This window comes from Kogia breviceps, chromosome 3 (genome assembly GCF_026419965.1).
Source record: "Kogia breviceps isolate mKogBre1 chromosome 3, mKogBre1 haplotype 1, whole genome shotgun sequence".
In the NCBI taxonomy this organism is placed as follows: Eukaryota; Metazoa; Chordata; class Mammalia; order Artiodactyla; family Physeteridae; genus Kogia; species Kogia breviceps.
Window position 1 is genome coordinate 173301448 of NC_081312.1, and position 12750 is coordinate 173314197.

General features: G+C 39.9%; 1 protein-coding gene across 1 annotated transcript in view; it reads left to right on the top strand.

The window, feature by feature from the left end:
* The window catches only part of MALRD1 (MAM and LDL receptor class A domain containing 1), a 628554-nt gene that overhangs the window by 591136 nt on the left and 24668 nt on the right, over positions 1–12750 (top strand). Inside the window, exons 37-38 of the mRNA XM_059059255.2 lie at positions 7262–7341; positions 7434–7527. Coding sequence (XP_058915238.1) covers positions 7262–7341; positions 7434–7527 — 174 coding nt within the window. The remainder of the gene's footprint in view (positions 1–7261; positions 7342–7433; positions 7528–12750) is intronic.

Genomic DNA, 12750 nt, shown 5'->3' on the forward strand with positions numbered 1-12750 from the left:
AAATGGAACTCTGGAGTCACCTCAGACTTAGTGAATCAGAAACTCTGTGGCTGGGCCAGCAATCTGTTTTAGCAAACATTCCAGGTGATTCTGTTGCATACTAAAGCTGTAAATGACTGTTTCCATGGTTAAACAAGATACCATTTGGACTGTCTGGACTTGAATTAAAATGAAAGTGCTTTGGTAACTGTAACACATTATCCACTTAGCTACCATTATTGTGATGACTGAATACTTTCAGTAAATATCTATGAGCAGGATTGTGCTTATTGGAGCATACAAGAGTGTAACAGGTATAGTCTTTACCTTAGAAAAATTTGTAGTCTAGAAACATTTGTAAGGAAACCTACAATTACAGTACTGTGTGTTAAGTGCTGTCATGGGAGTTTGCAGAGTGTCCCAGGACCAAAGTTGGTCCATTTAAGTTAGGCAGGAACATAAAGAAGGCTTCCAGGGGGACATGTTATTTGGTCTGTGTCCTTAAGGATAAATATGAGTTGGCTAGATTGAGAAGAAGTGAAGCGATCTTCCAGCTAATGAGAATAGATGTCCTAGAAAGTCCTAGGAGTGTGAAAGAGTATCTCAAGTGAAGGGGTTTCAAATAAGAGTAAAGGGGGTATGAGCAAAGGGAGAACTGAGATCAAACCTGCTGTGCCATCAAGAAGGCCCTACTGGAGTCGAGCCTCTGTATGAAACCACTTCATCTAGACAGGATTCTCACAGCTGTGTAAAAGCAGTGAAGCCTTAGAATCAGGGAAGTTACATGATGTGACATCAGCCTATAGGCAGGAAACCCAGTTAGGAACCTGTTACAGTACTGGAGCCATGAGGGCCTTTGGCCATGTGGCCAAAGCAGGATGCGGCAGGAGGACGTATGTATGAGATGTCTCGCAGGTAAATTGATGAAATGTTGGCGATGGAGATGATGGCGTGAAGGATGTAATGGGGATCAGAAACTTTTAATCCTATACATCTTTATTTTATTTTTTTTTTTTTTGGCGGTACGCGGCCTCTCACTGTTGTGGCCTCTCCCGTTGCGGAGCACAGGCTCCGGACGCGCAGGCGCAGCGGCCACGGCTCACGGGCCCAGCCGCTCCGCGGCACGTGGGATCTTCCCGGACCGGGGGAAGAACCCGTGTCCCCTGCATCGGCAGGCGGACTCCCAACCACGGCGCCACCAGGGAAGCCCTATCTTTATTTTTTAACATAAAATTCTTATCTCTTTCTGATGCTTGGAACGTCATATTTCAAAACAAGATTAAGAGTCCCTTTAAAGGGTTTCATAATTGTTAGGAAAAATGCAATCCAGTGTGTTCTCCCCCATTATCCCGAATCAGTAAAAAGTACGGGATCAGGTCAGCTAATTAAAAATCGAAAGTTAAATATTCAAATATCAATATGCTATGAAATAACTGACAAATAAAATTTGTCTTTTATTACTTTAGACTTATTTGAACAATTCAAGTAGTTTAAAAAGGACAGAGTAAACCCTCTGCTGGTTCCCACCAAATTAATCCATGAACACATTCCTAGAAAATGTGTGGCTCCTCATTTGTTTTTCCTGGCGATGAGACAGATGAACTGGGGCCTGCACACAAATGACAGAAAGGATGGGAGATCTTTTGTTCCAGGTGTTAGTAATGAATGGATGTTCCCAAGCACACCCAGAAATAAGTTGTTATTTTATTATAACTCCTCACTTATTACCTATTAGTAGCAGAAGAGCTGTTAGAATTTAGGAAAGATTAGGGTGTTGGCTCTGGCTGAGAGTCTAATTACATTTTATTTCTCCCTTTCTCCTGTTTGTGTTAAGAAAACAGGCCCTTATGCATGGATAGAGTGGGAGGTTTATGCTTCTCTTTCAAGAGGGCTCTACCTAATACTTCTAAATGATATAAAATATGCTGCAGCTAATTAGTCAAGGAGGAGATTAGTCCAAGAAAATTAATCACTGGCACTCAATGTGTAATTTCAGTGCTTTGTGACTCAGAGATTATTTAGTGGCTTCTCCTGCTTTCTCGTTTTCTGTGAAAATGAATTCATCCATGACAACAAGGATGGCCCATGAGGGGCTACCTCAGTTGTCCCACTCCCCTTCTGCTGGCACAGGCTCAGCCTAGGGGTCAGAAAGCACTCGGTCTGAGCTGATGCTTTCAGGCCAAGTTGGGACAGCACTACTTTCTCCCCCTTGGAGTACTTCCGATGGGTAGAAACCACAGAGGATGGAGCGGCGCGGGGTGGGGGGTAGAAACGTTCATCACAAGCAGCGAGCATCCGAAACACCTGCTCTCCCTTCCCCTCCCTGCAGAACTGGCTCAAGAACCTCCAGGCAGGGCTTCCCTGATGGCGCAGTGGTTGAGAGTCCGCCTGCCGATGTAGGGGACACGGGTTCGTGCCCCGGTCCGGGAGGATCCCACATGCCGCGGAGCAGCTGGGCCCGTGAGCCATGGCCGCTGAGCCTGCGCGTCTGGAGCCTGTGCTCCGCAATGGGAGAGGCCACAACAATGAGAGGCCCGCGTACTGCCAAAAAAAAAAAAAAAAAAAAAAAAGAACCTCCAGGCATATTCAGATGTAAAAATGCTTTTTAAATGGCATAATTAATAAGTCATGAAAATAGAAGCTGTGGCAATGTCTTTTCACTGCTCCCTAAGTCTTACTGATGCTCCGACAGGGATGGAGACAGGGCACTTGTCAGATGCCAGCTCCCTGGAGGGCCAGTATGTTAGGGCAGGGAATGGTCAGGACCATGATTTACACCAGAAAGCAAGAGGCTGGGTATCAAAGAGCCTGACATAGATACCACTTTACAGTTAACAATGTACTTTCACATGCATTGTTTTATTTAATTCTCCGACACATCTTGTTAGGTGAGTTGTAATTCTTACTGTTTATAAATAGGAAACTGAAGTGATTTGACTCTCCTAAAGCCACATAGCTAGAAAGTGGCAGAGTCTAGCCTGAAATCCAGGTGCCCTGACTCTCATTACTTACTCTTTTCCCAGCTCTACATCTGCCTCCCCTACACCTAGATGTTTCCAAGGTAAAGCTTAATGTGATAAATGGGAGTTTTCAGACCGTGAGGATCAGGAATATCTCCACTGTTTCTCTCCTAACGGACAAAAATTGAGAACTTGGCTGCTGTTATAAACAACTATATTCCAACTTAGGAAGACCATGGGAAGCAAAACCATGTAGTGAACAGAGCATCACGTGAGAGCCAAAGAGATGTAGTTTAAAGTCTGGTTCAGAGTGTACCTCTGGTGACTTACTGCTCAACCACTCTGGGCCTTTATTTCCTCAACTATGAAATGGGGAAATAACTCGTATCTTGTAACATTAGTGTTCCACAAGTAATACATTAAAGCATTCAGAATATTGTTTAGCACACAGCAGGTGTTCAATTCAGTCTCTACGGGGCTTAGTGTATTGTAGTTTTCTGAAGCATGAATGTCATTGTAGGATGATATTGGTTTCTATAAATGAAAATGATATTCATGATTTTAATAATCATAACGTGTTGCTGTAAACATGCCTAATAAAAAGAAAAACAAGTCTACTGCTCTAATGCTAAATGATAAATCTAATCTGGACTCTATTCAAAATGCATGCTCTTTCTGAAGGGATTTTCCTTCTACAGACATAAGAAACTATAAAATTAGAGTAAGTATGGCTGAAAAAATATACTGCAGTAAAGAATTGGGAAATCTAGAGGTAAGTTTAGCATCCCATTAATAATCTGAACATAATTCAAACATATCTCTCGAGATCCCATCAGTCATAGATGATTTCTATATACTTAGAGGACCATTTTTCTCTGAAACATTGTTGTATAACACATACATAAATTTGTAATGCTTTGGAATAAATATAACTTAATATATCACCTGTTCCATTCATGTCTAGTTGAGATTACACATTTTTTCACTTTCTGGCTCTGGAAAAATAGATTCTTGAAGCTATTATTTTCATCTTCTTCTTTAGCACTTTTCTTAACCTTTCTTATACTTCACATATTTTATTTTCTGCTTTGTCTCTTATTTAGTTTTAAATGTGTTTTTCATCTCCTACAAATTTTTTATGCTCCTACAAATTCTCAAGCATGTCTTGCCCACCCTTTTTGTATCTAACAGACTACCTTGTACATAGTAGACATTCAATAAATATTTGATGAATAAGGGATTATTGATTTAATGAGAAATTCAGGGATCAAAATGAAAGAGTAGGAAAACTGGTTTTGTGTGTGTGCTCATAATAGAAGACCAAACTCAAACTGGCTCATACAATTAAAGAATTTATTGACTCATGTATCTAAAAAGTCTAAACCCAGAGCAGGCTTGAAACAGGAATGGACTGAAAAGTTTTCAATGCCATTAAGGTTGTTCATCCATTTCTCCATGATTTCCTAGGCTCTGTCTTCCTGTGTGTTTTATCCTCAGGCTTGCTTTTGTAGCAAAATGGTAGCTTCACAGGGCTATACTCTTCCTTTTTCACATCAGAGCTGGGCAGAGGATATTCCTTACCACAAATATCCATCAATATGTACCCACTGGTGACAAAATTCTTACTGGACAAACTTATGTCCATGTCTCTCTGTGAACCAATCACTGTTGATTAGGAATGCATCGGACAGGGTCCTGAGGCAGAAGGCTACACCAAGGAAAATGAGATTAACTCTAGAGGTCAGGTTGTGGTTCCATCCCAACCATAGAAATGCTTATGATTTGGTGGAGGGAAGGGAAGGAGCGTGGGTGGTTAAATGAATCTGGGGGATAATTAAGTGGTAGTGTGAACTTCCATCATTCTAAAAATAAGGCTGAAATTCTCCAGTGTTATACTTACACTCATCAGGTATATGAAATAAGTGATAAAACACACAGCCTCAGATTAGCTCAGAATAAATCAAATTTTCCTCAAAAGCTTTTTCTTATGGGTACTTTCTGAATAAAAACAAGTCATTTTCTTCCCTTTTGTCAAGTTATCAGTTAATTTTTTTCATTAAACCGATTCTTATGACTCATTATGAAAAAGAAGACCTCCAAAATAATTTCATCACATCTAACATTTCTTTTTTCTTGACATTAAAACAAAATGAACATGCATTCTAATTTAGACTGAGGTATCCTAGTCTTTAGCACAAATATTATTAAATGTTTATCGTCCTTATGGATCCTTTTGGATTACACAAGAGGTGGAATCACCATTGCATTCGATCTTGTTTAATCATAAAGTAGCTAAAACATTACCTAAAAAGGGCTATCTAGTCCTTAATTGTCAAGCAAATAAGGTGAATCTCATTGCCCCATTCTTTTAGGGACCTCACTCTTGGCACCAGTTATGCAGCACTCCCCACACCCACCGGACTCTAACACCCACCAAGCTTTCACACAGCTGTGCCTGGAATGGCCACTGGGACTGGTCCCCTCTGGTTGGCTGTCGTCCGCTTAGCCAAAGCACACCCAGTTCTTCCCAATATCTCATCCACTTACCCTATCTGATTTCTCCCCACAAGAGCCTTCGCCCTTCAGCCCCAACAACTATAATATTACCCAACACGCTACTACTAAAAACAACAATCTTTGCATTATCTCTTCAGGAAAAGTCAGTCTCTTATTTTTCCTTTGGTATGCTAATATTGCTGATTTGCTAAGGAGAGATAAATAGTTGAGTGAAATATCTACGCTTCCCTACCCAGATTGCCTGTGAAAAGTAATAGCGAAGATGACTAGGCTTTTCTTTTTAAAACGTCTCAATGATCTTTAATAGAGATCTGTGGTCACCTTGGAGGAGATGAGTCCACCATACTGTAGAGCAGACAGGATGCTCAATTTTCACTGCTAGCTTGCAGTCCTCGGGGTGATGGGACCAGAGACATTGCTTTCACTACCATTGCTCAAAGCGAAAGGAACTTCAGCACGTGGATTCTAGCGTGCCGTCACTACACGTCTCCATGTTCCAAGACGAGGATTGAGGACCCACCCCATTCAGGAAGATTTTAAGGGAGTCCAGGCAAAATGTGAAGGCCTTACATGCATTGCCAACCTGAGAACTGATAAGGAATACATATGAAGGTTTATGAGAATAAAAAACAAATACTCCAATCTTAAACATTCTAATTTATTTTAATTTGAACGTCAGAGATATCAAAAACAATCAAATTATCTTAAATTTCTACTTTTTAAAGAGTATTTACTAAGGAAAGAAGGCATTCTTATGAGCCTCCTTGAACCACTAAGCTTTTTATATTTAGAGAAACGATTGCTTTTTTGAAGAAATTGCTATTGGCCATTCAGATTTTCAAATTCAAAAGAGAGACTGAGAAAAATAAAATTAACTGTGTGCTGAAGAAGCATTGCTTCTAACACACCACTTTTAAGCACACACATTCAAAAGCTAGTTTTTAATCCTATTTTATAGCATGTACCATGAATTTGGCAGGAAATTCAACCAAACCCTTCTTAATTTGTATCCTGTTATTTTTGGTAAACAAGAATGTATACATAAGCTTTCACACTCATATGCAAACACATTGCACCAGAAAAATTCTGACACATTCACTGCTTAGAAATAAACCTGGTCTCCCTTTGAGGCACAAGCTAGTCTCCAATTCTGAACTTTCTGAAGGCCATCCATATCAGAGGAGATGTCCCTAGTGTTACAAGTTTCATCACGTATGTCCCTAAATATAGCAGAGGTAGTGAAATCCTCTAGGACTGATGGTATATCCAATCTGATCCTTAACCTGATTCCAAATCCATGAACTTGAAGGATCATCCCCTTGTAACGAGAAATAAAAATACTCTCTGATTTATATTTATGTTAATCTATAATTTGAATATTCTCTATTGGTATCTGAAAGAAATGAAATGCATTCACTGTTGAAAAATGTGCTAGCTTTTGAGTTTGAGACAAATGAGAAAGTAAAGTAAGATTGGACACTGGTGAAAAGTGAAGTCCATTTTTGAAAACAAGAAATTAGCCTTGTTCTCACCTTATAGATAAAGATATCAAGTCCCCACCTTACAGATAAAGTTTAGAAGGGAATAAATAGTTTTTAAAAAATCATCTTACACAATAATGTGAAAAGAATACAATTTAATTATCTTTTTGCTTTGGTTTAATATTTTTGGTTTCGTATCAAAGTTACACACATTCCTGGTATCTCATTGTTTATTGACATTCATCATTTTATTCCATGACAATACTGCTAACATATGTTTCCACTTCTTTTTTTGCCAACTATTACATTTTATCTCATTTCCAGATGTGGACAAGGATGGAAGGGAAATCGTTGCCATATCAAGTTTAACCCTCCCATTGCTGATTTCACGGACACTCAGAACAGTAGGTTACATTGTGACCACAGTCACTTGAGTTTGGGTGTCTCTAATATTTTTCACTGAATATTTACATTTTTCCTTGGTTTGAAATTCCAGATATATGGACCCTCCTGGGTATTGGATTAGCCTTCCTGACGACTCATATAACAGTAGCGGTCTTGTGTTTTGCCAAGAGAAAAGTACCAGTAAGGTAAGTGATGCCTTTGATTGCTGTGGCAGACCAATTTTCTGAAACATTTCATTTGCTATATTTTCCTTTCACCCCATGTTACATACTGGTAACTTCACTTTTCCATACTTTATGGATTTATTTTTCTGAGTAGAAAGCAAGAGCTACTTAATGATAATCACTCCTGTTTTAAATAAAAAGCATTAAGTTTACTTTTCCAATTATGTTAGGAACATTTTTGATGACACCTGAAAACAGAATCTGACATTCTCCCCAAATTAAAAAGGCCTGAGGTGATGGATGTCCCACTTTCTGGTAGTGCCCGGGAAGGCAGCAGAACTGCCAAAGGGATCCTTTCTTGACTTGCTTAGGGAGGCTGGCTCTAAGCACCAGTGTTCCAGACCAAGACTCTCATGTTCTAGGCAACATACAGAACAGAGGCCAAGAGCTGCTGTACGTGGAGCACCTCTGTGGGCTGGGCTCATTCATAACTAAGACCTCACAACCTACAGTGCCCTTCAGGGCCCTGGGGCTTCCTACCCAGTACCCATCTTCCCGTCACCTGTGTGGGAAACACATCACCCCAATAATGAAAGCGATTGACTTTCCCATGAACTGAACGAGGTAAGGGCTCAGAATAAGATTTAATGAAAATTTTTAATGGATCTTTATTGGAGTATAACTGCTTCACAATACTGTTAGTTTCTGTTGTACAACAAAATGAATCAGCCATATGCATACATATATCCCCATATCCCCTCCTTCTCGAGCCTCCCTCCCACCCTCCCTATCCCACGTCTCTAGGTCATTGTAAAGCACCGAGCTGATCTCCCTGTGCTATGCTGCTGCTTCCCACTAGCTATCTATTTTACATTTGGCAGTGTATATATGTCAGTGCTACTCTCTCACTTCATCCCAGCTTACCCTTCCTCCTCCCCATGTCCTCAAGTCCATTCTCTACATCTGTGTCTTTATTCCTGTCCTGCCCCTAGGTTCATCAGTACCTTTTTTTTTTTTTTTTTAGATTCCATATATATGTGTTAGCATATGGTATTTGTTTTTCTCTTTCTGACTTATTTCACTCTGTATTGCAGACTCTACGTCCATCCACCTCACTACAAATAACTCAGTTTCATTTCCTTTATGGCTGAGTAATATTCCATTGAATATATGTGCCACATATTATTTATCCATTCATCTGTCAATGGACACTTAGGTTGCTTCCATGTCCTGGCTATTGGAAATAGTGCTGCAATGAACATTGTGGTACATGACTCTTTTTGAATTATGGTTTTCTCAGGATACATGCCCAGTAGTGGGATTGCTGGGTCATATGGTAATTCTATTTTTAGCTTAAGGAACCTCCATACTGTTCTCCATAGTGGTTGCATCAATTTACATTCCCACCAGCAGTGCAGGAGGGTTCCTTTTTCACCACACCCTTTCCAGTATTTATGGTTTCTAGATTTTTTGATAATGACCATTCTGACAGGTGTGAGGTGATATCTCGTTGTAGTTTTGATTTGCATTTCTCTAATAATTAGTGATGTTGAGCATCTTTTCATGTGCATGTTGGCCATCTGTATGTCTTCTTTGGTGAAATGTCTATTTAGGTATTCCGCCCATTTTTTAATTGAATTTTTTTTTTGATATTGAGTTCCATGAGCTCTTTGTATGTTTTGGAGGTTAATCCTTTGTCAGTTGCTTCATTTGCAAATATTTTCTCCCATTCTGAGGGTTGTCTTTTGGTCTTGTTTATGGTATCCTTTGCTGTGCAAAAGCTTTGAAGTTTCATTAGGTCCCATTTGTTTATTTTTGTTTTTATTTCCGTTACTCTAGGAGGTGGGTCAAAAAAGATATTGCTGTGGTTTATGTCAAAGTGTGTTTTTCCTATGTTTTCCTCTAAGAGTTTCATAGTGTCTGGTCTTACATTTAGGTCTTTAATCCATTTGGAGTTTATTTGTGTGTATGGTGTTAGGGAGTGTTCTAATTTCATTCTTTTACATTTAGCTGTCCAGTTTTCCCAGCACCACTGATTGAAGAGGCTGTTTTTTCTCCATTGTATGTTCTTGCCTCCTTTAAATGCATCATCTCTTGCACACCTGAGTTTGTGGTCAGAGATTTAGATTTGCTGCAAATCTCTGTGTCACAGAGCACCGGATAACTGCATTTTCGTTGGTGCCAACTAGTACGTGCCTCCCACTTGAATTCTCCTCAGATGTCCAGTCTGAAATCATGTTGATTAGCAGACACCAATCTTGATATCATCAATTAAGGCTAATTTATTATAAAATTATAGTGTTCGTTAGAAAAAAACATATGACCTTTTAATCCATTACTATTAAGAAGATCTTACTCACCTATTAATTCTTTTTTTTTTGGCTGGGTTGGGTCTTCATTGCTGCACGTGGGCTTTCTCTAGTTGTGGTGAGTGGTGGCTTCTCTTTGTTGTGGTATGTGGGCTTCTCACTGCGGTGGCTTCTCTTGTTGTGGAGTACAGGCCCTAGAATGCACGGGCTTCAGTAGTTGCTGTGCGTGGGCTCAGTAGTTGTGGTCCACGGGCTCTAGAGCGCAGGCTCAGTAGTTGTGGCACACTGGGCTTAGTTGCACCACGGCACGTGGGATCTTCCAGGACCAGGGCTTGAACCCGTGTCCCCTGCATTAGCAGGCAGATGCTTTTTTTTTTTTTTTTTTTTTTTTTTTTTGCGTTACGTGGACCTCTCACTGTTGTGGCCTCTCCCGTTGCGGAGCACAGGCTCCGGACGTGCAGGCTCAGCGGCCACGGCTCACCGGCCCAGCGGCTCCACGGCACATGGGATCCTCCCGGACCGGGGCACAAACCCGTAGCCCCTGCATCGGCAGGCGGACTCTCAACCACTGCGCCACCAGAGAAGCCCCTAGCAGGCAGATTCTTAACCACTGCACCACCAGGGAAGTCCCCTATTAATTCTTTAGTTGTTTCTTATGTGCCTAAAATATGTCAGACAATGTGGATACAAATATGAATGAAAATCAATCTGGACTTAACGTAGTGGGGAAAAACAAAAACAAAGCTACTAAGTGAAATACTGGTTTTGTGGTAGGAAATACATGTATTAGCGTTCTCCAGAGAAACAGAAAGATAAGATAGATAGATAGATAGTTAGATATCCTATTGTTTCTCTCTTTCTCTCTGTGTATATATATATATTTAAATATCAAATACGTAATATATATTTAATGTATAAACATAATATATTATACAATATGTATCATTAATACATTGGTAATTATTATATAACTATTGTTATGTTATATTGTCTTATCATGTTTAAATATATCAGTATATAATTTATAAAGATATCTCAAATTAACATATATCTCTATATAAAGAATTACATATTCATATATTACATTTATGTAATATCAGTTACATAAATTATATTTATTAATATTAATGAAATAATATTTTAATTGTATTAATAAGAAAACAATGTAATATATTAAGAGAGAGGGATTTATTTCAAGGAATTTGCTCCTTTAATAGTGGAGACTGGTAAGCATGAAACTTGCAGGGCAGGCCTGCAAGCTGGAAATTCAAGTAAGGGCTGATGGTGCAGGCTTGAGCCCAAAGTCTGCCAGACAAGCTATCAGACTGGAAACACAGGTAGGATTTTCTGCTGCAGTCTTGAGGCAGAATTCTTTCTTCTTCAAGAAATCTCAGTCTTTACTCATAAAGCCTTCAAATAAGTGAATGAGGCCCACCCACACGATGGAGGGTAATCCGCTTAAAGTTTGCTGACTGTAAATGCTAATCACATCTGCAAATTTCTTCTCAGCAACACCTAGACTAGTGTTTGAGCAAACAAGTGAGCTCCATAGCCTAGCCAAGTAGACATATAAAATTAATCATTGCAGTATATAAATAAGTTGTCATAGTAACACAACCAGTGGGAGTCCTGAGAAACAACCCTAAATTTCACACCTTCTTCAGATTCCTATTGGACAGCCTGTACTGTCAGGGCTATGGAGAGACCTCTCAGGCAAACGCTGGTGGCACCACAGCCCAGCCTGACAGAGCCACCTCTCCTTTCCCTCTTCCATTTCTGTCATTCTTCTGTAATTTTACACTTTCACTTCCTCTTTGCTCCTCACTGCTGATTTACCGCCCTGTCCTCTTCTCTCTCACTAGTACCTTCTCTTCTGATTTCCCAAATCTCAAGACAGTTGTTCTATTCCCTATAAGTCCCCCAAACAAATATCACTCAAGACAGTGATGTTTGTATTTCTCTTGTAAGTGATCTCCTGAATTGTTCACTGCACACCCTGCCCCAGAGGCCACAGTGAGGAAGTTCCTACTTTGGACCTGCCTTGGCCCAAAGGTGGGGGGACCCATCCCAGAGCTACCACCCATCGCTCCGCCAGTCCTTTGGATCGGGGTGGGGGTGGCTTATCCTGAGGCCTCAGAGACTTCTCAAGGATTTGTGGCACAAGTCGTTTCAAGGGGGTCAATTTACAGATGCTCACACTTCACAGATTCTCTTCTGACTAAGAAGGGTGCATTTGGCCTCAGAGCATTGCCTCTCTGGTTTCTTCTTTCCCAGATGTCCTCATTACCTTACACTTAGCCTGAAACTTACCGAAAAGAGATTCCTGTAGCAAAAGAGACTTGAGATAATCGATATTGAAAGGGGAACGGGAGATAAATCTTTGCCAAATTTATCTTCTCAGTTTCCCAGTCTTTCTCTGCCCCTCTTCCTCTTTCTCTCCTTTCCCACTTAGAATTTGAAATCACGATTTTTTTTTAATTGAGTTATATTGTTTTACAACTTTGTGTTAGTTTCTGGTGTACAGCAAAGTGATTCAGTTATATGTGTATATTACACATATTCTTTTTCAGATTACTTTCCATTATAGGTTTTTACAAGGTATCAAATATAGTTCCCTGTGCTATACAGTAGTACAGTACAGTATTTTATATACAGTAGTGTGTATCTGTTAATCCCAAACTCCTAATTTATCCCTTCCCCCGCACCTTTTCCCCTTTGGTTTATTTTCTACGTCTGTGAGTCTGTTTCTGTTTTCTAAATAAGTCCATTTGTATCATTTTCTTTTAGATTCCCTGGGACACATTTTAACATATGCATCTGAGTTTAACAATGACGTCAGTCTTTTTCTGAAAATTAAGTTTGATTTGGTTGATTGGATAGTTAGCAGGACTGGCTTTGTCATTTAGATGAGGTGGCAGACAAATTCCATAATTTT